This window comes from Rhinolophus sinicus, chromosome 9 (genome assembly GCF_057876585.1).
Source record: "Rhinolophus sinicus isolate RSI-liver-muscle chromosome 9, RSI-T2T, whole genome shotgun sequence".
NCBI lineage: Eukaryota > Metazoa > Chordata > Mammalia > Chiroptera > Rhinolophidae > Rhinolophus > Rhinolophus sinicus.
The window spans coordinates 38,649,577-38,676,728 of record NC_142509.1 but is presented as its reverse complement, the minus strand read 5'-3'; the positions used below and the strand labels follow the sequence as shown (position 1 = coordinate 38,676,728).

General features: G+C 50.5%; 1 protein-coding gene across 5 annotated transcripts in view; it reads right to left on the bottom strand.

Moving 5' to 3' along the window:
- Positions 1-27,152, bottom strand: part of TMEM132C (transmembrane protein 132C) — a 268,198-nt gene that overhangs the window by 51,697 nt on the left and 189,349 nt on the right. For all 5 annotated transcript variants that reach the window (XM_088801091.1, XM_088801089.1, XM_088801092.1 and 2 more), the window contains exon 4: positions 11,680-11,863. In XM_088801091.1, coding sequence (XP_088657217.1) covers positions 11,680-11,863 — 184 coding nt within the window. The remainder of the gene's footprint in view (positions 1-11,679; positions 11,864-27,152) is intronic.

Here is a 27,152-nt window from a genome sequence, read left to right as displayed (position 1 = left end):
CACCGCTGTCTGCTCCAGGGCGCTTTGGAGGTAAAATCTAACAATTTTAACTCTACAGTTTGGTGAACTGAGCGACACCACCCAGCCTTAGAACATTTCCATCGCTCTCTGCCTCCCTTGGGACATCCACTCCTACATTGGGCCCCAGGCAATCGCTAGTCGGATCAGCTTTCTGTCTCCACAGTTTTGCCTTTTCTAGAAATTTCATACAATGGATTCCTACAATTCGTTTCCTTTTTTTTAATGCCTGGCTTCTTTCACCCCAGTAGTTTGGTGCATCGTAGCTTTTTCCTTTTTTACTGCTAAATAGGGTTCTATTTTCTGGTTGTCCCTCCATCTGCTTACTCTTCTGCCGGTTGAGGGCTACTTGGATGATTCTAGGTTTTGGCAATTATGAATAATGTTGTGTAATAACATCGGCCTACCTGTCTCCAGGTGGGCAGGTGTTTTCATTTCTCTACTTACCTGGGACTCGCATAGCTGGGTTGTATGCAAGTGTACATGTAATGTATTAATAAACTGCCAAACTGTTTTCCAACAACTGTGTATCCTGTCACATTCCCACCACCGATCTGGATCCGATTTCCTGGCGTCCAGGTCAGCACTGGGCCTTCTCCTCCGCTTGGGCCATTTCAGTGAGGGTGAGGCTAATTCCACTGTGACTTAATGTGCATTTCCCAATGACAAATGACACTGAGTATGCTAATTCCCCTAACATTTCAGATGTAAATGAATTACTATGGTAAGTCTTGGCTCAAATTCACGGAACTGTTGCTCTAACATCCGGTTTAATCATTTATGTTAAGAGAATTTGAAAAGAACCAAATAATAGGCTGGCAAGAAGGCATTCTGGCCTATCACCAATTTAAAAAAAGAACAAATTTGAAGAAAATGAGAAGGATAGTTCAAAGCAGCTGGATACAGCAAACGTAAAAACATCTAAATTAATTATCAACATACATATGATGAGAAGGATTTCACATTCACTGTTTAAAATTTCCTTGTAAAATTGGGATTTAAAAAAACAGTGCTGCCTCTTGTTTATACTAGCAAATACAGTGTCTGAATAATGAGATTTTAGGGCACCAGACGCTGGCTCTGGCTGCTGTTGGTTGGGCACACGCGCCGCTGCTGGCTGTCGGCTGGGTGGTTTCTCTCTGCCCGGTGAGCCCAGTTTCTCAGCCGAGGTTTCATCACCTCCTCCTTCATTGTTAACGTGTGTGTCTGCTGAGGAGTCTGGGAGAATCCACCGGAACGTGAGGCCCACATTAAAAGGCTACCCCCAGACAGCCACAGCCTCGAGGCTCCCTGACCGCCTGCGGGCTGACCTCTCAGACGAATGCAGACCTTTTGTAAATGAGTGGAAAATGTTTCCAGTTTCCTCTGCCTCGGCCAGCTTTGCAGATTTAATTTTGAGACGCGTGAGCAGCAATCCGGCTGTAAAACCCCTTGTCCCGTGCAGAGTTCCTCACGTATGGGACAAATACGAGTCTTCTGGGAAGAAGAGACAATCTTGCCTCTTCTCAGTGATGAAGGATAAGAGAACTAGTTTGTCACCGCCATGGTTTCTCTGGCAAATTCCAGGAGGAAGAGTTCTCCGTTGGTCCGTGAGAGACGATGTCAGTTATAAGGACAGGTGCAGCTTTCAACAGATGCGACCATCTGCTGCTCCTGCTTGTGGAATGCTCGCCAAACCCTTCCCAGGACTCTGCCCAGCTGTCCCGGGAGGCAGTGGTGGTGACCAGCACCAACCACTTCATTCCCATTCACGGGCTCCCACCTCTTAGCTGTGTGTCCTTGGCAAGTTACCTAACCTCTCTGTTTGAAGAGCTTCCTCTTTCAAAAAGGGGAAAATAATGCTACTAACCCGTCTCTGTTTCCTGGGGCTTCTGTAACACATCATCACAAACGTGGCTTAAAACAACAGATATTTATCTTCTCACAGCTCTGGAGGCCAGACATCCAAAATCCAGGCGCAGGCAGGCCAGGCTCCCTCTGAAGGCTCCTAGGGAGGGTCCTTCTGCCTCTTCCAGCTCCTGGCTGTGTCTACGTCCCCGGCATTTCTTGACTTGTGGCCACATCACTGAATCTGTCCCTCTGTCTCACATTCTCTGTGTCTGTCTGTCTCTCCTTGTCCGTCTCTTCTAGGAACACCTCCTGATTCAGGGTCCACCCTAATCCAGGATGACCTCATCTCCATCCTTACCTTAATCACATTGGCAAAGACCCCAGTTCTGAATAACGTCAAATTCACAGTTACCAGGGGTTGGGAGTTGGAAATATCTGTCTGTGGCATACAGTCCAGCTCAGTATCTCAAAGAGATACTGGAGAAGATGCCAACAATTATTGTATTATTATTATTATTATTATTATTATTAAAGGAGGTGCTGGCTATGGCTCGATGAGGAAGGTGATGTGAGGACAACGGCATAGGGACAGGCCTGGAGGCTGGAAGTGGCTGTGTGAAGGGCGCCCATCATGCTGGTGGGTCTGAAGCTGAAATGTGGGAAAGAGGAGCCTGGAGCCAGCGTGGCTTGGAAGTCCCAGGAGCCAGGAGTCAACCCAGGGTGGCTTGTCTCTGGAGTCCGCATTCCCACCACGGACTGTTCAGCCTCCCCCATTAAGTCTCCTGTGCTTTTCTTCATTCCATCTCCTCAAGGAGCACAGTGTTTGATGTAGAACGGAGCTAGACTACAGCACAGTTTTTTAAAACAGCTTTTTGAGATACAATTCACAGCCACATCACTCATCTATTTAAAGTGTGTAATCCAGAGGTATTTAGAGACACCTCCTTTTGGATCAAAGATACCAGTCTCGTCCTCCAACTTCCGCATTCATCAGATCTGATGAATGTTCTCAAAGATGATATCATCACTATTACCATGAACAACACCACCACCATCATCACCATCGTCACCATCATCACCATCATCACCACCATCATCATCACCATCATCACCATCACCATCATCATCATTCGTCGCCTCCTCTGTACCCTTTTACCATAAATATTTTCCGCTATAAAGTGTAGAAGTGGAGAAGACAGAGTTAGACATGGGTTGAACCCCACTTGCACCACTGCAAAGCTGTGTAACCACAGGCATGTTAGCTATAAAATGAAGATAACATCAGCTCAGGCACTGCTGAAGCAGCTGCTCCGAGGACTAAATGAATTAATAAATATGAGCGCTTAGCACAGTGCCAAGCTGTCAGTAAATGTTAATTATTATTATCATGGAAATGAATCTCAATGTGATCCGGCAAACTTTGACTTCACAGAGCCACCAAACCAGGGCAGCTCTAATCTCTGGAAATTCTTGCTAGTTTTGGCCTCTGTCTCCGACTAGGTCGCCCAGAACTACACGGCCACATTTTCAGGGGGGATTGGTGACCCTTGCTTCTAAGGAAGTCATGTTCCATGACTGACACTGACAAACACAAGATGAGACCAAATATGGGAAAGTGTTTTATGAACAGCAGAGTGCCGAGCAGATGTCAGTAGCCTTCGGCCACTCACAGAACCACGGGGGACACCCAGTCCAGTTCTCTACCCTGCCCTCTATGCAGAAATGGGGACAAACCCCCCAAAATGAGGCCTCCCATGTGGAACTGGAAGCTTCTGGAGGTTTTGCAGAAAATGAAGGCAGTCTCCCATCTCCCACGGTGCCCCTTAGGAAACGCATTTTACAGGTAATCTCAATGGAAACCAAGCCCCACATTACAGGTGACTTACTGTTTGCTGATGGAAAGTCCCAGAGCCCCTTCCTAGACAGAAAGCCTGCGGAAATTGGGTCATGGAAAGACAAATACCCACAGTGCACTTGGACAAGTTCTGTTCTGGGAATTCCCACTCCGTCAACTGCGGGATCCAATGGGGGTGTCTGGATCAGTGAGCCCCATTTTGTTTGCCATGTTTCCCGGAAGCAGGATTGCATGGTAGAGAGGGGTACAGGGGCGGCACTTTAACGAGACAGCAGAAATTATTTAGAAAAGGTTGCAGTTAAGAAAATGCCTTAGACTGTAGTAACTCCGGCCTCGTGGGGGTCTCAGCTTCTCGTGTGGTTACAGGGAGGAAGGAGGGTGTCATGCAGACCGAGGGCCAAATCCCATGGCTGCATCCTACAAGCTGTGTGGCCGAGGGTGAGTGACTTCACGCCCCTGAGCGTCAGCTTTCTCATCTGTAAAGTGGCAGCAATAATTTCCGTCTCACGGAGCATTTGAACAGACTTCAGGAGACACTGTCTGTGGAATGCTGAGTGTGTGGGAAGCACTCCAAAATGTTAGTTACTGCTGTGGAGTGTGGGAAGGTTTTCTGTGACCCTTTGGGAAAATCAACAAAAGGAGGGTGAAAGGACCTCAAAAGATTAAAAATAGAACCAGCAGATGATCTAGCAATCCCATTTCTGAGTAAACATCCTGAAGAACCAAAGTCAGGACCTCAAAGAGATATCTACACTCCCATGGTCCCTGCAACCTTCTTCACAATAGTCAAGGTACGGAAACAACCCAGATGTCCATGGATGGATGGATGAGCCAAGCGAAGGTGATGTGTACAGACAGTGGAATATTACTCAGCCGTACAAAAGAAGAAAATCCTGCCAGTTTGCGACAACACGGAGGAACCTGGAGGACACAATGCTCAGTGAAATAAGCCAGACACAGAAAGGCCGGTTCTGCACGATCTCACTTACAAGTGGAACCTAAAAGAGTCAAAGTCACAGAAGCAGAGAGCAGAGCAGTGGTTGCCAGGGGCTGGGGGCAGGGAGTGGGGAGCTGCAGGTCAAGGGCACAGGGTTTCAGTTATGCAGGATGAGTGAGAGCTGGAGGGCTGCCGGACAACATAGCCTGTAGTTAACAATACGGTTACAGATGTGTTAGGCGTGGATCTCAGGTTAAGTCTGCTTACCACAAAGAAAAGCAAAAACGAAACCACAGAGGGTCACCAGGAACCTGGGAGGAGGTGGGCATGGTCGTTACGCTGAGCAGGGTGAGGATTTCACAGGTGGATGCCGTGTCCACATCATGAAACTGCACGTCACCATGTACAGGATTGTCTATGTCTCTGTTACATCTCAATAAAGCCTGTTTTTTCTAAGGAAGATGAGAAGGCTCCTAGCCATTCAAGGCTCAGAGGAAGCGACAGAGCTTGGCTGCCCTGGCGAGTGGAGGCCTGACGCTGAGATGGGGGTTCACGGAAGGTGGCTGGACCTTCCTCGGGGGCTCATTGAATGTACAGTGTGTGCCACTCAGGACCATAGTCCTAGCGATGGGCCTTCCCACAATGTCTGGGCAGAAGGAAATGCCCACGGGGCAGGATTTGGGGCAAGGCGGTGGCAGGGCGGATTGTGTGTGAGTGGTCTCCACGTGGCCAGCCTTGGAGGCTCAGTTCTCTTTTGACCCAAAAACAGAATTACACGTTGCCGGGGAATCTGACAACTCTCGGTTGCAACCCTGCACAGTGGTAACTTCGCTGCAGGTGGCTTTTTGTTAACGGAGATCTGTTTCAGGGGTGCCCGTGAACCTGGTAGCGCGGGTGGCCCCTCAGAGCGAAAACCGGAACTCTCCCATGTACGTGTCTGGAAGGCCAAAGAAACACTTTTCAATAAAATAAATGAGTGTGCTGATTCTGACCTTTTTAAACTCTGTGGCAAAATCCAGATGGAGACCAAAAAAAAAAAAAAAAAAAAAATCTCATTTCATCCGGCCGTTCTTATATTAATTTATAAAGCAAAATACCAAGATTAATTTTCATTCAAATGTGCACCCACCAAAGGTGCTTGAAAATGAAATTCCATTAACGATTCCCTTTCATTTTTACTTTCAAGAATTTGGGCTCTGGTGATTTCTGCGCTCAAACACAGTGGGGGTTCTGTAAGCATTCAGAAAACGATTTTTTCCCCTCTCATTACAGGACACAATGCAGTATCTTAGGAAATTTGTTACTTAGAATCTCTTAACGTGATACAAGCCTGTATCTGAGATAACGCCAGGAACACATGGTAAAGTGACTTTCAGGTCTGATTACAGCGAGTGATTGAAAATACTGCCTCTGAGTAACTCGATCACTTATCATTTTTGAGGGTGCCATGTACACCAGCCCGGCATTATCAGCCAGAATGGGGGCGGCTGCGACGCTACGACTGCCTGACAGTCCTTGGGGGGGAGTTATATATGCTCAGGTACTCGTGTTCCAATAAATCCTGCCTTTTCCAGTCCCCTTGAGCAGGAGAGGAAGGAAAAGGGACACCGTGCATCTCAAGCCACTAAGGGCAGCCACTTTGGATCTGGCACAGCCAAAGCAGAGCGCAAAGTCCGTGGTTTGGTGCTGAAACCTACAATGAGGGAGAAAGGAAAACGAAGGAAGAAATGCATCGTGGGTAGAGGCATCTCTTGCCCTGTCACTCAGGAAAGTGGGTTTCACTTGGTTTGCTGGTAAGTTCAGGCAGGGCTGCCAAGTACAGTTGGCCAGGTTTTGCACTGCACAAGGCTGTGTATTCACATCGCAGATATAGCGCATCTTCTGATAGAGGGAAGGGGTGTCAATGGAAGGGCTTCCCTTTCTAATTCGCATGGGGACACTGCTTGTGCCGATGGTTCAGACCTTCTCTCAGGACAGCAGGAATTTCTAAGAGGAAGCACATGGATATTTTCCCAGCCGTCTCTCCCGAGACAGAGAAGATGGGTTTCTACACGCAGCCCAGCCTCGCTACTTCTCGGTGTCATTAACGAAGGGCGCTGCTTCACGTAGCAGGTAAGCAGGAGCCTTGGTTATTCTGTTTACTCCTTAAGCTCCGAGTCTGCAAGCCTGACCTGGCACGATGTGGACATTCCATAAATATTCGTTCAATGAATGTGCTGCTAGACCATTCTGCACAGAAGCCCCTCCTATGGCTAGCTTCTGCCCTTAGCTGTTCTCCATTCTCTTGGGAATATTAAGCATTGGTCACGATTTTGGGGGGGTTGCGGGGAAGGTCCCCGGAAGGAGTGAATAATCAGTTCCACAGAAAGAAAGACAAGGGGGATTCTGGATGGAAAGGTAAGTGGGCCCAACCCCCACTCAGTTCACTCACACGTTTGAAAAGCAGTATGTGGTCCTGAAGACCAGATCCCTGGTCCTGCAGCCCTCCGGCAGCCCTCACCAGGCCAGCGGTTCCCAGGATCCCTTTGCAGCCCCAAGAATTACGGACGACCCTAAGGAGTTTTTGCCTACGGAGGTTATACCTATAGATAGCTATCGTATTAGAAAGTGAAAACTGGAGGCTTGGGGCACTCAGGATGACAACAGCACACATTCTGTTAGCCGATTGAGTGAGGACAGCATCCACTGCCTCCGTGCCCGAGACAGACACAGCGAGAGGGGAGGTCACGTGGTAGTGTTTGGAAAGCCGGTCTCCACGTGGCCCAGCACCCTCGCCTCCGGGCGCTCACAGCTCCTGTCAAACTCTGCCACGCTGAACCAGAGATGGCTGACAGAACCAACAGAATACAGCAGAGCTGATGGTGTGTGACTGCCGAGGTGTCCCAGCAGGCTTTGTCCCCCTTGGTCTCTGGGGGAACAGCACCATGTTGTGAGGCCCCTGGAAGGGGAACTAAATTGCCACCTCGAAGGTGGGTCCTCCAACCCCCGCCCAGCCTTTGGACGACGCAGCTCTGCCAACACCTGGATTGCAAGCTCCTGAAGGACCCTGAGACGGAACCCCCGGCAGGGCTGGTCCCGAATTCCTGGCCCTTGGGGTAAATTGTTATCCACCCATGGATAACCACCACCTTCATGACTGTCACTCTAGTCACTGTCCCATCCAATAACGCAGCCACCAGCCACATGTGGCCATTTACACTCAAATTAGGTCAAGTTGAAAATTCCTCTGTTGCTATAGGCAATTGTAAGCGCTCAGTGACCTGTGCTGCTGGTGGTTCCCACAGGGCACAGTGCAGACCTGGAACATTGTTACAGAGGGTTCTGCTTTGTAAGTTTCAATAGGAACTGTTTCCTTCCAGACTGTAGCTGAGCTACATAGTGTCCAGGAAGATGTAGATGTACAGGACAGGAGCTGTAGGCAAAGGGGACACGGCCCTGGCAGGTGTGCAACAAGGGGGCACAGGTAGGGAAGCATTAGTGTTCCAGGGCTGCTCTAACAAAGTGCCACAGACTGGTGGCTTACAACCGAAACTTACTCTCGCGAGATTCTGCAGCCTGGAAGTCCCAAATCAGGTGTCACCAGGACCACGCTCCCTCTGAAAGCCCATGGGGGACACTTCGTTGCTTCTGTCCTGGATTCTGGAAACCGTCGGCATTCCTCATCTTGTAGGTGCATCACTCCAATCTCTGCCCCATCCTCATGTGACCTTCTTCCCTGCATCTCTTCCCTCCGTGTCCAAATGTCTCTCTCTTGTCAGGATACCAGTCATTGGATTTAGGACCTCATCTGAATCACATTTGTGAAGACCCTACTTCCCAACAGGTCACATTCGTAGGCACAGTGGGGTGGGGATAGGGGGTGGAATAGAAGGGGGATACGGGCATCAACATATCTTTTGGGAGACATAATTCAAGACACTACAGGAGACTGTCTCTCCCTACTTGGTCCTTTCACCGCTGGTGCCTCCACTGGCTGAACCTCACCAGAAGCCAGAACCAACAACACTCTTGCCGCACACTTTGGGGGAGGGGGCGTGGGGAGGCTTTCTCAGACCTTAATGAATCTCCATGACTCCCCGGAGAGGTGAGAATTAAGATCATTATCTTGCAGACTTGAGAACAAGTAGCAATCTCTCCTTTAAACAGTCCTCCTGATAGCCACTTTATTTTAAATTTGATTTTATGCAGAGAGATAGCGATACATTCTAGGAATTTTAAAAACTTAATGTAAGAAAAAAAAATAAACAAACAACAACCCAGTTCCCACTATGTTTCAGGGGCCCGGGAAAATGATTCCATTGTACGTGTGCAAAGGCAAAAAATCATAACTGTCGAAGACTTCCAAATTCTGGGTAAATTTCACCACCTCCCAGAAAACCCAATCTGGGCCTAAGTCAGTCAGTCCTGAAGCAAAGGGCCTCTTGCTAGCCTGTCAAAATGAGGGTCTCCTGCTTCCCTAGACTAGGCATGAAGTTTAGATACATTATACATTTTTAAATAAACTCTAAGGAGAAACTCAGACATTAACAGAGCGAGAAAGGAGTTACACTCTATCCCCTGAACTTCCACAGAAACATTGCATCATCACGGGCTCTCAGCTTAGGAAACACCTACCTGTTTGCTGTCCCCCAACCCCCAGAGCGGAGGCCCCTTGAGGGAAAGACCTGTCTGTTTCTTGTTGGTGTCCCAGGACTGGCTGATGAATACGCACGGTGCCAGCACATTCTAAGAGCTCAGGGTGAGGTCCAGTGGGTTCTGTGACCCCTTTACCCTCTAAGAGGCCAGCACCCTGTACCGCCCACTGCCTGCACAGATGCCACAGGTGGTCTGGCCTGGCCTCTGATTGTGGGGTTTCAACTGAGATGTAACACAGCTGACCCTTGAACAACACGGGTTTGAACTGTGGGTCCACTTATACACGGATATTTTCAATAAATACTGTAAGTGTATTTTCTCTTCCTTATGAATTTCTTGGTAACATTTTCTTTTTCTCTAGTTTACTGCCTTGTAAGAATATAGTATAGATACATATTATTAATACATACAAAATATGGTGTATGTTATCAGCAAGGCTTCCGGCCAGCGGTAGGCTATGAGTAGTTACATTTTTGGGGAGTCAGAAGTTATTCATGGATTCTCAACTGCAAGCACCCCAATCTCCATGGGTCAAGTGTATGTTATTCTTACGTCAAAGCAGAACTGAACCCCAGGGACGGAAGGTTCTCCTTCATCTCGTAGTTTGAGCTGCCTGCAGGCCTCCCGGAACCCCATCTGTCCTCTCAACCAGACAACCCACCCCGGGCCTCCCGCCAGCCTAACGTGGGTTCAGTGAAGGCACCGGGCGGGGGCCAGGGGCCAGGGACCAGGGGAGGGAGACACATGAAGGCGACAGAGCTGAAACCTGGTGCTTTCCTGCCTCCGTGAAGGGAAGGGCTGTGTTGCCGAGTGAGCCTGAAAGGGGAGGGAGTTCAAATGGCTTTGGATGCAGGATGAAACCCTTAGGCAAAAACTGGCGGTGCCTGAGGTGGAAACTGGCAGGAGCGTATGTATACAGGAAGGAGAAGGGCGTGGGGACGGGGGGCTGCAGTGTCTGCTCCAGGCCATCCCAGACTCTAGGGGCGTAACCTCCCTGTCACAGTGACTGCTTGGGGTAGACCGAGGAGCAATGACCCAATGAGCACCACACGTGGCCATGAGACCTTTGTCAGGGTTTCTGGAAAGGAGCGCGGAGCTCTTCCTGGGCTTGGAGCTTGAACCATTGGCAGCAGCACCGGCTGCTGTGTTGCCACCATGAGTAGACTACGAGCAAAGCCACAAGACAGAGGAAAACGAGGTCCTGGTGACGGAGTCTGTCTGAGTCCCGATCAGGTATCTCTGAAGCCAGTACGAACCCTAGACACTGAGTTGCACCAGCCGGTAAATTCTCACAGTGCCTAACCCAGTGCAGGGGAGGGTTTCCATCACATCACCCTGCAAACCCTAATCGAGCTACTTCTCAGCCTGCTCTCTCCTAAGTGGAACAGAAGTGAGTTTTAGACATGCCAGGCCAGGCTCCGTGTCTGCGAGGTTAGATTCTGGCAAAGATAGTTACAGCTGAACTTCCAAGCACCTTCCCATCCCCTCAAACCCCGTACTCTGTGGGTCTTCTAGTGCAGGGGGTCTTTACCTTCTGCATAAGCGTAGGAATGGTCCCAGGTAATGGCAGATGTGGCTCAGTGACCCTGGGGTAGGGTTGCAGCTAGCTTCTTACCATTCTCCCTCTTCCTTGCTCACTGCCCAGGGTCTAGCTCGAAGTTCGTGACGGGTTTGTGTTGTGCGCTAGTTGTGTCAATGATGTGTTGCCTTATCGTGTAGTAAGGCAGAGACCATGGGGTTCGCCCAGGGCTCCTTCTGCACGCATGTTCCCAGCCTCTGGAAAGCTGATGGGCCCTGGGAGTCCTTCTGACCAGAAGGACGTGTGCGGAAGTGTCACATGTCATTTCTAGGCCACTGCTTAGAAGAGCTTGGGTGTAATTCTTCAGCTCTCTGTTCCTCTCTCACAGTGACCAAGAAGCCACGTGTTCCTGACATGAGCGCTACAGGATGAGGATGCAGCCATCAGTCCAGGTGTCTGGGGGATGGCACAGAACAACCCGGTACCATTTACGCCACGTATCAAAGCAAGAATAACCATGTTGTATTAGGCACCTGAGGATTTGGGGCTGCTCGTTGCACTAGCATAGCATACTTATCCTAATATGCATGGTAACCCAAAGATTCCTTATAAAAAAGAATGGGAATAGACTTAGAGAATGAAATGTACGTAAATAATAAGCTTGTTATAAGGATAGGACAGATATTATGAAGCTGGTATGAAAACAACTGAAGTTGAGACGTCAGGACTAATGAAATGTAGCGCCTTCCAGGCTGGCAGGAGATGGGAAACTTCACGTAAACATTTCGTAAAACGAGTGCAGCAAACATTCTGGGAAAGACAGGAAGGACACAGGACGCACTCAGACAGCTGAACACAGTGCGTCCACGATCACACAAGGCTTACCATGGCTAAGGGGACAATGCCAACCAGGTCCTTCTGGCTGATGAAAATCTCAGACACGGCGATGTCTGTGGTTCCCTTCCGGGGGTACTCAACCTGCCAAGTGATGGGCTGGGTCCCCGAGAGGCTGCTGAAGCTGGCTATTTCAAAGTTCATCTGCACAACCTCATTGAACGAACTGCTGCTTCTGGAAAGGAGCAAAAGAGAACAGCGTTAAGCTGCTTTGTTCAGTGGAAGGGCCCTCTCTCCCTTTGGCCCTCCTCCTCACCACGGTCACTAGAATATGAAGACAAAGAAAACCCATTTCAGAGATAGTACCTGGGACATGGCACCAACTGCAAGTCAGGGACCTGGGCGAAGAGCCGTCAGCATTGAGCATTAACCAGTGAAAATACTGATGTGTCTCTTGAATTGATTTTTACTAGCTTTTCAGACAATGAGTTAATCCAGTTTGCCTCACCCTGGTGGTATAAACCTAGATGGCCTTTGAACTAAATGGACCCACTTTAAGTTCAATTTCATAAGTGTGGCAGATGTTGTCGGTGGCTCACTCAACGTCATTCAGCCCCTCCCTAGCGTACCCTCCTGTCCCACAGAGGCTAAGGAGCTCACAATGACATGTCCAGGCTCCCTTGCAGCTAGATTCAGGCTTAAAGAAGAATCTCCAGTAGTTAGAGACACTCTTCTGGGACTTAGGTGTAGAAGTGGGTTTTGAAGCAAGAGCTGGGGAGGGAGTTAGGATTTTCTGGTCCTAAAGGGTCAGCTCTGGTGGCAGTTTGTGCATCCAAACCCTCAGATTGTTATGTAAGCCCCTAGCAGCAGTGCTTCCACTACCCTCGTTCCCCAAAAATAAGACCTAGCCAGACCATCAGCTCTAATGTATCTTCTGGAGCAAAAATTAATATAAGACTGGGTCGTATAATATAGTAAAATAAGACCAGGTCTTATATTAATTTTTGCTCCAAAAGCTGCATTAGAGCTGATTGTCCGGCCAGGTCTTATTTTCGGGGAAACACGGTACAACAGAGCCCTGCAGATTTGGTCATTTTTCTTGTCAGTGTTTTATGCCTTGTTCCCGGCTGTGTAGTAAATACAATCCAACGGGTTTCCTAGAAATTCACTGAACTGCCTGGTATCCTTTAATGAAACCTCTTCTGCTTAGAGGGACTAGTTAGCTAAAGGGACTCTGTTGTCTACAACTTAGAATTCTGACCAACATCCTAAATTTGAGGTGGGCCCAGATACATGTATTTTTAGCGAGCTTTCCCCAGCAATTCTGGTATTTTGGGAACTACTGATAGTCCAAACGTCTCTCTCTCTCTCTTTTTTTTTTTTCAGATGATGATGAAATGAAGGCCCAGAAAGGGGAACTGGCTTGCTGATGACAACACAGCTGGCTGGTGGCAGAGTCCAAACGCCTGCAGCACTTCCCAGGTCCCAGTCCCATGCTCTTGATGGCATTCACCTCTATGACAGTTGGTGGTCAAGCATGAAGTCACAAGCCACCCAGTGAGTTTCTCTAGGACAGGGGTCGGCACCGTGTGGCCTGTGTGCCGTTCCCAGCCTGCTGACTGATTTTGTAAAGAGTGTCATTGAAGCACAGCTCTGCCTGTGTGTTTACACTTTATCTCTGGCAGCGTTCGTGTTACAGGAACAAGGCTGAGTACCTGCGTCAGGTAATGCACAGCCTGCAAAGCCCGAAGTGCGGATTGGCTGGACCCTACAGAACATGTCTGCCAGTTTGTTTAGGAGATCAGAGGAGGGGGCATTGCGGAACCTTTCTGGAGGTGTTCAATCAAAAGAACCATATTGGTGGACGCGGGAAGAAAGGGCTTTCCGGGCAGAGGCGGGGCTTGTCGGTGGGCCAGGACTCGGGGGAGATGGCGAAGTCAGACTGAGGTCCCTCCAATACTCGCCTTGATGCTAAGTATTGTTGTCAGTGGTGGGTCAACAGGTACGACACCTCAGCGGGCATCCACCAGCTAAGTGTTTTCAGAGGCATTCAGGGGTTTTTCCATAGCCCATCAAGAAAGAAGCACCACATGGGCTTAAAAACCACCCCATGCTTGTGCTGGTACTGCCGTGAGGTGTGGTGGGGAACCCCTTTCCTTTGAGGGGGTCACAGTCAGTTGGGGAGACACCCACTCACTCTTCAGGGCTTGCTCAACAGCCAGAACGCTGACTGTCATCCCGTCACCCTCAGCCCTGCTGGGGGGCTCGGGCAGGAAGGTCACTGCACCTGCCGAAGCTCTGGGGCCCATGAATCTTCCTTGTGCTGTCTGTGCCGGAAGTGGGGCCCAGAGCTTCATGATTTATGAAATGCTGGGTGTTCCTCTGGGACAGAAAATAAATTCAGTGTCGGGAACATCCAGCCCTGGCTGGACAGTCTCGTGAGTGAGTTATCGGCCTTGGAACATGAACGAGCGGGGTCTGGAGTCTGGAATGTTTCCAGTAGAAGAGCCACGTTCTCGGTGCAGGAGCTAAGGCCGCTCCACTCCGTTCCTGGAAACCCTGCCCGCACGCGTCGGCCCAGCCTCTCTGTCCCTGGGGCAGCAGCACTCCCTCATCCCAGGGGGTTTAACCCTGTCCTCTCAGCAAGAACACGGGTCTTGACTTCTCCTTATCGACAGCAGAGCTCGGGACTGGCGACTTGACAAACTCCATTCAACCCACAATTCACTTTCCCTCGTCCCGGATATGCCAGTTGCTACAAGACCCACGGTGGCCCCAGAGGAAGACCCACACAGGGAGTAACACCAGCGAGTTTGCAATGTGCCTTAAATCTACATCCATCTTCCCTCTGCCACACAGTTCTTCTGTGAGCATCAGCACGGCCCTCGCCACCGCTCTGAGACGCAGCTTCTCTGCTAGACGATTGAAATGATGGCACTCCCTGTGTTCAGGGAGGAAACTGGCGTGCTGAAGGGGCTAGCCACCCTCTTACCCACTAGCTGTGCCCGCATCCATTGCATTCAGGCTAAAAAGGGGCATTAAGGGTGGCGGAATGCTGCACAAGAGTACAGAGAAGCAGTGTTTTTCTCTCTGGCTTTGAAAGACATTCTGTTATCTGATTTTTGGGGAACAATGGGGCTACTCTCCTAGAGTATTCTGCTCAAGGTAACATAAGAATAAAGACAACCAGGCATTGAATGTGAAATGTTTCCCATGTACCAGGCCCTGGGTCAGGTTCCACGCATACGTTATTCCAAGTCCCAATAAAAACCCTAACGGTGCTAGGATGGTTCCATTTTACCAAAGTGCCAGAGCAGGGGTGTTCTCCCATATATGCACCCAGGAGAGTGTTTGCAGCTACTCAGTTTCCACCGGTGGATGGAAGGAAGTGACTACACAGGCGTCCACTGGAAATATGCCACAACCCCTGCCCAGACTCCCATTCCTGTGAACCATCTACACTTAATCTTGCTTTCAGAATAAAAAAATAAATTAAAATTTCACCATTGGAGGGAAACTCTAGCCTCCTGCAGAGCTGTGCAGAATTCTGGGTCAGAGTGACATCGGGGCAAGCAGCTGGGGACACTGGGGGCACGTGCCTGTTAGAATTTTGACGCCCATCTGGCAGGGAGCTGGAGACCTCAGATGAAGAGAAGAAATTGTTCTGTGTCCACAGGGACCTAGGGAGTGTGTGTGAGAGAAAAGGCCAGACAAGTGTAACCTGACAGATAAGTGAACCCGAGGGAAACCTAGGGATTGAACGTTCTGAGTCAAGACAAGAAATTCCTTTGGGAAGACAGACAACTGACTCCCTTAATAGTTTCATGCAATCATAGCTCTTTCTATGCCTCCTCAGCCTTTACCTTTTCCATTTCTAAAAACTGCATAACATGTTATCCCCAAATTAAAGTCAATTGAACGATATTTTGCAGTTGGAGACTTTTGTGGAGCTGAGGGGAGTAGGTTAGATGGCCCCTATGTTCATCTAAATGCGACATCACCACTGCATTTTCCTTATGGGAGGGCGGGCCAGTGGCACTGGACAGTGACAGATTGTTCTAGAGAAGCTGGGGATCTGGAATCTTTCTAGAAAACCTCTGGACTTTTAAACCTCAGAACCTCAGCCTTTGTGCTGCGATGCAGCTCAGACCACCGGAGCTAGCTGTGTGCCATCACTGGCTTAGGTGAGCCCTGAATTCTGGGGGCAGCATTTCACAGAAGCGGCATGACTGCAGGTGCAAGACACCCCCCGAAAGACAATGCAGTGCGATTTTCAACCTGTTCCCAGGGCCTGCAGCGTAGCCAGCCATGGCCACGGGGCTGGAGCTGGTCTTTACCACCACCCCTTGCTCCCGTCTTACTCCTGTGGCAACCAAAGCAGCTCCAGTCTTACACGTTGTAAATATTGGGTCTCCAAGAAGCTTTGTACTTAAAGAGTGAAAAAGAGAGGAAGGAATGAAGGAAGGAATGAAATGAGGGAAGGAGAGACGAAGAAGTGAGACAGGGAAGTGGGGAGGAGGGAACATCAGCGTTAGAACCAGGGCTTTAACTTATGGCTGTTCCCAGGGACACGGAGTGTGTTAGGATTCATGCTGCGGGCTCCCAAAGTCCTTTCTCACCAGTTACTGGCTGGGTTATTCTGTGCTACTCGGCCTCCTTTTCCTGATTTGCAAAGTGGGCATACTAATCCTCCCTATTTCATAGAGGATTAAATAAATGAGTGGATAAGCCTCATGCACTGAGAACAGGACTTGGGACTATGCAGGAAATGTCGACAGACGTCAGCTGTTCTTGATTTTAGCAGCTCTCGACACGAGCAGCGTTCACAGCAACTGTAGTTTTGGCTGCCTACCGCCACCTTTGAAACATGCTCCTTTAGGGCTGGTCCCAGGACCTCCCTGCCAATAAACCACAACAGAAATGCTGACTCTGTGCCATTCCGTGTGCACTGGGACCCATTCAAATTTGTTACTCGATAGCTGCCCCTGGCAGACACGATACCACGGTACGATGCATTATGCTGGCAGATGGGGACCCAGAAAAGAAGACATCTGTCTGCAATTCTGTCTGTGGTCAATGCCCCCCTACTGTCTCTAGGCCAACTAAAATCTTTGCTAAGCTTTCGCCTTGAAGGGACCAAGAGCCACGGCATCCTATAAGGGGCTTGTGATGTTGTTGGAGCAATAAAGAGAGTAATTTAAACCCTGAAGTGACTGCAGAGAGCGCCCCAGAACCACCACTTGCTAAATCAATAGTGTAGATGTATTGCAATAACTCTCAAAAGAAAATGTTAAAAATTGGCTTAAAAAAAGCTCTTACTCAAAACCAAATAAATTCCTCCAATAGTCGCAATCGAGTTTGGACCACTTGAAACCCAATTTACCACACCCCTTCGCTGTTGAACTTTATCTTATAAGAAAGTGGAGTCTGGGGGTGTGTTACGAAGCCAAAAGGACTTTACTTCCTCACTACGGTCTGGAAGGGATTTCAGAACCAAAGTCACTACCCACTGTTGACAGCTTAACGCCTGCAGAAAGAAACGAGGCTAACAAAATGAAGAAATCAACCTTATAAGAGGGAAGCCACTTCAGGAGAACAGAATCAATTTGCCCAGGCTTTGTTTTATTCATTCTACTTCATGTGTATTTCATGAAGGCACAGAACACACACACCTGTGGGAAAGGCTTCATTAGCTGGTCCCAATGACCCCACCACAAGGAGAATTCCCCCGTGACTCTGAGAGCTCTCCGTGGTGCTGAAGCCGACCAGTTTGCATGGCCAGTTCCAAGTAAGAAATAACTCCTTGCTCTGACTGACAAAGTGGATTTAAGAAATGTCTCACCATTACTAGGAAGCATGGAGAAAAAGACATGGAGAGCAGGTGAGAGCAAAGGAAAGTTACAAGACAAGAACCCTGGGGAAAACCAGTTCTACTAGACAGGACACTGTTGCTGAGGCCACAATGAATTTCCTTGGTTCTCGGCGTCACTAATCCCACATTCCAAACGCTGAGTGGGAATATCTGATTGGCTGGGATGAGATAACACACCCTAATCCAATGGGTCAGGGGAGTGAGAAAGGGTCTGGTCCGTAATTGAGAGAATCATCTCTTTCCTCCTGCTCTCTAATGAGCGTACAGGATGGCATTCAGGATGTGGGGTAATGGTGAAGTGCAGAAAGAGGAGAAAAGCCTTGGAAGCTTGCCCTGTTTCCAGGCACACTTCGATTAGACCATGAGTTTGGACTGAAAAAGATTTTTCCTTCTCTCTTAGTCCTCGAAGCCTAAAATTTTATAGAAGCAGGTAAATGTGAAGGGATGAGGCAAATCTTATCGATGCCACTGACGTCTGTCCAAAGGAGAACTGCACCCCCTGACAAAAGTCACCTGAGCCTTCCCACCCTATGAACTACGGGCTCTCAACCTTGGCTAAATGTTACCATCACCTGGCGAGATGAAAAGAAAAACTGTCAATACCTGGGTCTACCCTGGATCAATGGAATCAGAATCTCAAAAGACAGCACTCGGACTTTAGTATTTTTAAGGCTCAGATGGTTTAATGTGAGGTCAAGGTCGAGAGTTACTGCTCAACACAGAAGGACTCTCTCCGTGATCACTAAGCATTTCACTTTGAAATCATTATTACTTTTTGCGTCCTCGTGTCTATGTAGCAAGTTTATTGGGTAGGTGTTCCGACCATGGGCTATGAAATCAGACACACTTGGGTTTTAATTCTGAATTTGACATTTAGTGTGTGTGTGTGTGTGTGTGAGAGAGAGAGAGAGAGAGAGAGAGAGAGAGAGAGAGAGAGAGAGAGAGAGAGAGAGAGACCTTGTCCAAGTTACTTAATCCATTACCTCTCAACCTTGGTGACAATCTGAAATTATTTGGTGGAGGGGCTTTACAAAATGCTGGTGCCTGGGTCCACCTTGCTTTCATTGGTTGGGAGGGGGTCTGGACCCAAAGATTCGAAAGGACTCCCCAGGCAACTTTGCCAGTAGCAAAGTTGAAGAACCACGAATTTCACCTCTGTAAGAATCAGCTTCTGGATCTGTGATAAGCCAGCCTCCTGAGACTGTTCTAAGGATAAATGGTGTAAGGTCTGTGTAGACCTTAGTGCATACAATAGAAACCACCTGTCAACTCTTAGTGCTTCTCATTGCTACAATTATTCCTCCTGTGCAATAAGCTGCAGCCCTTGCTCACCTTTGTCCTCCTAGAGCCAGGTGCCTTGGGATTTGTAGAACGAAGACCCCACCCGCTCTCCCCAGGCTCTGACCTAAGCGTCCCTCAGAGCTGTCAAGTTCAGCCCTGCCTCTGAGTCTGGCCAGGCCAGGCCCTGCCATTTACTTTCCTGGCTGCAGCACAGTGATGAGTGTGACACAGTTTGGAGCCAAAGCCCTGGGTGCGAACCCCACTCTTAGCCCTGGCACATCGCTCACATGACGCATGCTCTGAAAACCCAGTCTGTGCGTCTCTGGCATGGGGGCACACGTTCTGGGCATGCAGGGGTCGGGCGTGTTGAGGGAGATGAACGCCCATGCTGAACAGGCCCAGAAGCCGGGCACAGAGCGGTGTCCTGTTCACAGCTCATGCAGTTAACAAAAGAAACTGGGGCTGGTGAGAGGGACACAGGTAGGACAACAAAACCGTGGACCAAGAGGACCTCTTGACAGGTGGAGAGAAAGAGCATGGGGGCTTCCAGTCCCCCTGTGTGCAACCCCCCCCCCCCCGAGTGGCCCCAGGGCTCCCTTTGCCCCACATCGAGGGCTTAGTTGTGGTCGTGTATTCCTGCTGGTTTTATTTCCCTTGCCGGCTGCAGTTCCCTGAATGCAGCCTGGGGCTTACGTGGCCCTAACATCCCAAGCAGATTAATTTGCAAGGAGCTGACATTGTCGCTCTGTTAGATCACACCTCAGGAAGTACAGCTGCCAAGAGGACCTCCGAGGTCTGGATGGAAGAGTATGGCACCCGCTGTGGCAGGTTTCCCAGTGCTGCCGTGGGGGCCCCTGCACCAGGCTGGGCCTGGGCTTGGCATTGCATTCACCTCCCAAATCCTGGCAATAGGATGCCCCTCCCCTGACTGTACCACTACTGCTCCTCCACCATCGCCTCCCCAGTTTACTCCACTCGACCCCCTCGGTATGACTCAGCGACACCCAGCTTCCTCGACCTCAGTGCCTTTGCACGTGCTTTCCTCCAGGCATCCTGCAGCTCAGCCATCACTGCGTCCGCCCTGCTACCCACGGCTCACACAGCGGCTGTCCTATGTCACACACAACCCACTGCTGGCTCCCCCTTCTCGAAGGCGAGCTCCACGTGAGCAAAGATACCGTTTTATTCACCGTTCTACTCTCACCATACATCCCAGTGCTGACCCATGGGCGGCGCTCAACAAATATTTATTGAATCAACAATGAACGAGGGATTGCTCCCGGAGCCGAGTTCCTGGAGATTCACTCTTTTCTTTCCTTCCACTAGTCAGGTTAATATTAATTTCACTCAAGGAGAAGAAGGAGTCTCTGCTTCGTTGGTGAGAAGGGCAGGAGCGTCGCTTGAAGCTATCAGCCTTTCCAGAAGGGCTGAACTCATTCCAAGAGCAAAGAGGAAAGCGCAGCCCACTGGAGGTCTTCCAGGAAAGACATGCTCCAAGGGCCGCTGCCGAACCTTCTCATTTTCCAGATATCACAGAAGACAGACGTTGGATGTGCTCCAAAGCTGGCTATTGAATTCGGTGCCTGCTGAGCTCCACTAAACACATAATGAAGAGGCTGAATTAACTTTGCAAAAATATAATTTACAGTTAATGGTTGTAATTGATGAGTCAAGGGTCCCTGAGGTGGCAGGAACTGCTGAGACTAAAACGATGGGAGGGGAGTTTCATTTCTGAACTAGAAGGCCCACTCCACTTAGCACCCAACTCGTTCGCCCAGCCATCCCTCCGTCCAGCATTTTCCAAGCCCCGGAACTATGCCAGGCACTGTCATTTGATCGTAGGGATACAGAACAGCATGTGCTATGGTCCACAGTGGGTCACGGCCCACCCCAGGAGCGCCCACACGCCTGCTGTCAGTTCCAGTTCCCCGTGTATTTGGCTAGAGACACAGCCAGCAGACGGCTGGGGCGCATGCAGACGCCGTACCTTAGGCTGCTCTACTCTAGAGCCTGGTTCCCTTCCGGGGCGTTTTCCAAGCAGGTGGTCCCACCGCAGGCCAGAGAGCAGGCTCATACTTGCCCCACCAACTTCTCCTTGTGTCTGGGGGTCCATACCGCCCTCGTTCTGGAAGACTTTATACTGTCCGCAACCCCGCGGCATGACAGAATTTCTTAGTGAGACTTTAAAACACACCAGTGCTTTGGAGAAAACACCTTCCTCTCTTCCCTTAAGATTCAACTGTTGTGGGCTGGATATCTTGTTTTTTTCTGGTAAAGCTTCCTAGGATAGCTTCCTCTTTCTCCTGGACCATGGCAGTTGCCTCTTCTCCCTGATTCTGTGCTCATCTCTCTATGATGTATCCTCTGCCCCAGAGCCAGAGGGTTTTCTATAACACAAAATTCATGAGGCCACTTGCGTCCTTGGCAGTCACCCTGGCCTCCCAAGTTACAATACAACCTGAAGTCCTCTCCCCAGACATGGCCTCTCCCTCAGACCTTGCTGTCTGCTGCACAAACACGCCCAGCTCACCCCCACTTTCACGTCTGCTGCTCCCTCTGGCTGCTCCCTCTAGGTGCTGTCTTATCACAGGAGTCAACACCTGCAAACACGAGAACACCCACACTCAAGCAGACGCTCCAATGCCCACCCTCCAGAAATAACCTACGGCTAGATTTTCCTTATCGCCCTATCGCCGTCAGAGACATGGTTCCTTTGTTCACTGGCTCCCCCACCAGGACGTAAGCTTCTTGAGATGAGAAACGTGGCCTGTCTTGGTCCCTGCTGCACCCCCAGTGCCTAGAATGGGGCCTGGCCACATGGGGGCGATGGATACATCTTTGTTAGTCAAGTGAATGCACACACGTCCCGTTGGGGAAGCTTCCGGCTTCCTTCTCCGAGTAGTATCCTTATGTGCATCAGCCAGTCACCCTGTAAATTCCCCTGTTGTCCTAACCTAGTAACACTTATTGGCAACTTCCCAAAGGTCACGTCCAAGGGGTGAAGCTGACGAGGGGACCAAAGGTAAGCTGAGGGGAAGGTGGGGAGGAGGCACTGCTGAGGTGCAGTTTGAAACGCACAGGGAGAGCAAGTCTGCAAGGACCTGTCGTTTGTCTTTGCCCAACAGGACACAAGGCTGCTCAGGCACCATGGGGTGGCCCAGCCTGCCCTTGCCAACCTTCCTGCTAGTCTCCAGAGGCCCTCAGTGTCCCAGCGATGGCATGGGGACACGCCTCCTCGGGGAACCAGCCCCCGTCCACTCAGTGAGGTGCATTTGCATCATGTGACATCTGTGGTATAGGAATGGCCTTTATTCAGTGTCTTGAAAGTGTCACGAATAGAAAATAGATGAGCTGAAAAGTGAGTGAAGTCTTCAGCTACACAAGTGGCTCGTGCCCTGGAGATGAAAAGCCCTTGACTGAGTCAGTGTTAACAGATGGCTTCCGGGAGGCGGGGCCCCGGAGTGGGGAAGGGTCGGTCTGACAGGGCTGTCGCACTACGTGTGGGGGAAGGCAGATCCTTGGAGCTTCCTGTCACGTGAGGACCCCCATACAATGCTGCCCAGTGTGACACAACCCTTGGCCGAGCATCAGGAAATGGCGACAGCCCTGATGCAGTGTGATGTCTCTCCATCCACCCAATTTAATATGATTGAGGGGCATGGCCGCTTCCTCTTGGAGCACCATCCATCTCCTATCCCGCTGAGCTGTGACGGGAGGTTCATTTCGGGTTATGCCCCACTTTAGGATGAAGGGGCTGAATCTCCCATTTTCTGTGTGGCCGACGTGGCCTAACGAGGTGGGTGCACCTCCTGGGACCTTGCCAAGGAGGAAGGAAGGAATGTGGTCATACGTACGCTGACCAATGCCCCCAGGTCCCTGCCATGGTCACCGTCACCTTGTCCTCTGTAGACCCTGGCCCCCCCCCACGTCTGTCCTCTGCCTCTTACAGCCCTGTGACCTCCTACTCTGGGTCACACGTTGTCTTTGGCTTGAGTTACCTCGATTCTGTTTCTCTTGCTTTGCAACAAGCACCCCTGGCCGATACACCTGGTTTACCCTGCACTCCCTGGGCCTCAGTTTCCCCTTTTATAAAAGGAGACAGTGAAATGAGCCGAGCATTTCTGCGCTCTGCTGTGACGCTCTGAACTCAGTGGTGTTGGTCCCACACCTGACGTCAGCACTTTGGGAAGCCGGAAAAGTGGAGCTTCAGAAGGTGTCCCTGCCTCCCTCATGTAACCTGGAGGCCACGTGAAACCCTTTCATCTGTAAACGGTTCCTCGTGTTCTAACAGTGGCGGTCTGTGCTTGAAAGGCAGGCAGATGCATGAACATGTGTCCCCTCTGAGCCATCACCAGGCCCAGCAGGAGAATCCAATATCAGGGAAAAATTCAATGGATGGAAAAATAAACGGAGGATCAAAGCAATATTTCCCCACTCTGCTCTCGGGGGAGCAGCGTTTCACTTCCAGCTTCGCTGACCGTTTCGACCCATCCTCCTAAGAAAGGGATGCTTGCTGGCCGGCAGCCCCCTCCGTCCATCCGCAGACGGGAGGGATGCAGCCACCACGGAACCTGGTCCTCAGCAGCCGTGGGGGAGAGCGGGGCACTTTCAGATCAAAGGCACTGAGGCCATAACTGCTTGGCCGAGGCGATCCGAGGGGACCTCCAATTCGGAAAGAGCCATTTTTAGGACTCTTGGAAGAGGGAGTAAAGATGCCAAAATGAGCCGTGTCCTTTGAGAAATCAGTTTAAGGCTGCAATTTCATCTCAGAGTAAACTCGTTTAGGTGGGCTCCCCAGACACGGGACTGTGGGGTTGAATTACACTGCTCACCCTGGAAGTGCAAACACGGTCCTTGCTGGAAAACAGTTCCAATCCCAGAGTGCTGTGCGCTGACGTGCCCCAAAGCAGTTGCGGCCGCTGTGCTTGCCACTGTCCCATTCCCAGCCTTCTCTCTGAGTCCCTCCACGCAGGACTGGGGGGTCTCTGGTGACCTGCCTGTGCCACAAGCAGCTCTGTCAAGAAACAGCGATGGAGCGCCTGCTGTATGCACGGCGGTTCTAGAGGGACGGGGACGCAGCAGCCACAGAACAAAGGCCTCGCTTCTCCCGGAACTTCTGTTCTAGTCTCTGCGTATTGGGGGCACGAGGCACGGGGGGGAGACTGACGAGGGAAGCGGCGTGGCTGTGACAGTGGCCGTGACACACTCAGCATGTGGCCCTGGCAAACGCTCAAGACACGGAGGCTGGGAGGTGATCCCACACGTGTGTCTCTGGGCACCTGGGTCGCAAGTCGTGGGGACCCTGCCTGGCATCTGCACAAAACTGTGCAGGGGGCTGGGGGCTCCGCCTGGCAAATGATGCCACCCAGGGCCCACAGAGGCACGGGAGCCCTTGGAGGGGGGAAGGTCCTCACGGGGCGCATTTCTTTGTCCTCTTGTTTCCTCAACTGGGGGCTCAGAAGGAGCCCGTATTCCCCCCGGGCCATCAGGGGAGGCCGGGCTTAGAAGCCAAGCTCCTAACACACTAGCCAGCGCGCTTTCCACGGTCCTGCAGATAAGCACGGAACACTCAGAAGAGAGATGAAAACGCAGAGGCGCTGGGGGCAGTACGGGAGTGGAACATGGGGCGCCAAGCACCGTAACAGGTCTCCCAGCTTCAGAACTGCCCGGGGAACTGGAGCTGGAGGGCTGGGGGTGCGTGGGGAGTGTGCGCCCGTATGTGGGGCACACGCTCCGCGAGGCTCTTTAACGTCCACTCGCTCGAGGGCCTCACAGGACCCCGGATGCAGGCCCATCCGGCTCACTCAGAATGAGCAGCACAGAGGTCGTGAACCGGGACTCGCCCCGCTCCACCCAGTTCCAGGCAGAGACCTGAATCCCATCTGCTACCGGTGTGATGTTGGGAGGGTCTACGCTGAGGGCACAGGACGAGTGACAGCACATCCCTCACGGAACTGGCTCGAAAATAGGAAGAGCCAGGCGTTCAGCTCAGTTGATCAGAGATCTTTCTCTTAGTTTAATTTGAAGAGAGAGAAGCGAAAAGACAGGAAAAGGAGGGAGGTGGGGGTGGGGGGAGAGAGAGAGAGAGAAGAAGGGAAGGGAGGGGCGGGGAGGGCGGGGAGGGGAGAGAAGGAGGAGGAGAAGAAAGAGGAGAAAGCCGTGCAGCTTCCTTCCTGCAGGACAGGGCAGGGCAGGGGAAACGTGAGGACACAGGAGGAGTCGTGACTGTCATTTCAGTGGACCCCATTGCGAAGCCAGGCTTTTGACAAGGGAAACTCGGTCCTCAGAGCACCCAGCCTCTTAATGCCTCATGATGACAAAGGCAAGGCCGGCACCTGAATGTTAAATGGTCCCTAAGGAAAGGGACTCGGCAACTTGATGTCACCATGGGCACCACAGAATTAAAGTCATCGTGTGGGATACTCTGGGAATGCTGCTTCTGTGGCTCACGTGGCGAGTGATGGTCACTGTCGCCGGCACCCCTGGGGACGTTCTCGGCATGAGGCTGCCCCCAGAAATGCTGCCTTGGGTCTCCTTCCTCTTCCAAGGTGGAAAGTAAGCGTTTCCCTAAGTGAAACGAGGAGCAGACCTTGGACTCAGGGTCTCCAGGTCCCTGGCACTGAACTTTGTCCCCACCCCCGTGTCTCTGTGCCCACAGAGGGACAAGCAGCTGTCCCGGTGCTGTCCCAGGAAAGGTACCTGGGCTGCAGACAGGCCTCCAGTAAGTGACCCAGATGTGGCTACAGAGATGCCTTCAGGACGGAGACTGGTGGGGGCGGGGACAACCAAACCACCCACAGCTGGCTGGCTGCTTGGGGCCTTTCCAATTTACCATCACGTGCGCTCACGTTCGCTTTTCCAAAGCGAGAAGCATCTTCCTTCCTGCTGCACTCTAGTTCCTGTGTAATATTTGCCACAATTTTCTTGCCACAAAAGGCATGATTGTTTCTCTTAAAAGGAGGAGAAAGGGGCAAAAAAAAAAGGAAGATGCAGAGGAAAAATCACACACATAACTAAGGAATATTTAAGTGAAGACAGCAGTTTGGTGGTTTTATTTGCTTATGTAATAGTGGAAAAATACCAGTCCAATTCCATTTCTCCCTGTAGCTAATAATCTTTTTAACCACAACAGAGCAGAATTCTGGTCTTGCAAAGTAGGTCAGAGACTGCTAAATATATACTGCTAAATAGGTCTTTATAATATCCACTATATATTTATATAAACAATACGTTATATGAATATACAATATAAGTTACATGTAAGCATGTATCCTATATTTATAACATATGCTGTTAAAGTATATTTGGCTATTGTAATTACTTGCCATGTTTGACACCTAAAAAGATACTTTAAGATGTATCACACGCAACAATAACAAAAATTCAAATGATCCAAAAAAGAATACAGTGAAAATGCCCGGACCCATCGTATACCTTTCCTGAGGTCTGCTGTCCATTTACAAACGTACTCCTTTGTTTCATTTTAAATTGTGGCAAAATACACATACCATAAAATTCACCATCAAACCCACGGTTAGGTGCACAGTTCAGTGGCATTAAGTGCCTTCACGTTGGGTAGCCAATCCCATCATCCATGTCCAGGACTTTGTCACCTTCCAAACTGACACTCTGTCCCCATTAAACAAACACTCGCCCCTCCCCCTCCCCAGTCCCTGGTCTGCCATCTACTTCCTGTCTCCGTGAATCCGACTCCTCTGGGCTCCTCACGTACTGCGTCTGTCCTGCTGTAACTGGCTTATTTACTGAGCATCGTATCTTCAAGCTTCAGCCATGAAATTGGATGTGAGACATGCCACCCACACTGCTCGGTGCCCGGCTTCCCCACTTGGCAATATTTCTTAGAGAACTTTCCAGATCAGTGGATGCAGATATTACTCATTTTAAGTGGCAATATAATATTCCATTTAACGGAAGTGCCAGAATGTATTTGACCTGTTGTTTCCAGTCTGTTACAGACGGTGCCATGATAAATCTGTGCATTGGTACAAACGTGCTGCAGGATACATTCCCACAGGGGACCTGTCGGGCACAGGTCTGGGGCATTTCCAGTTTCATGTTGCTGAACTGCTGGCCAAATCACAATGTCAGCAGCAGTGGCCTAGAAGACACATTCCCCACACTGGGGGCTATTTGGCTTCGACAACTCAGGGCTCCAAAAAGTGACCACGGTCCCATATCTCCTGGCTACAAGCATGAAGACAGCTGGCGTGCTGTCCATGCACTCACTTTAACCCGCCACCAACCAGCTCGCCTGAGCCTAAGCTGGTCCTGGATGTGCTCTGCCAAAGAGAACGTGGCAGAGCTGATACCATGCCAGCCCCAGCCCAAGCCTTCAGAAGACACGGCTCCC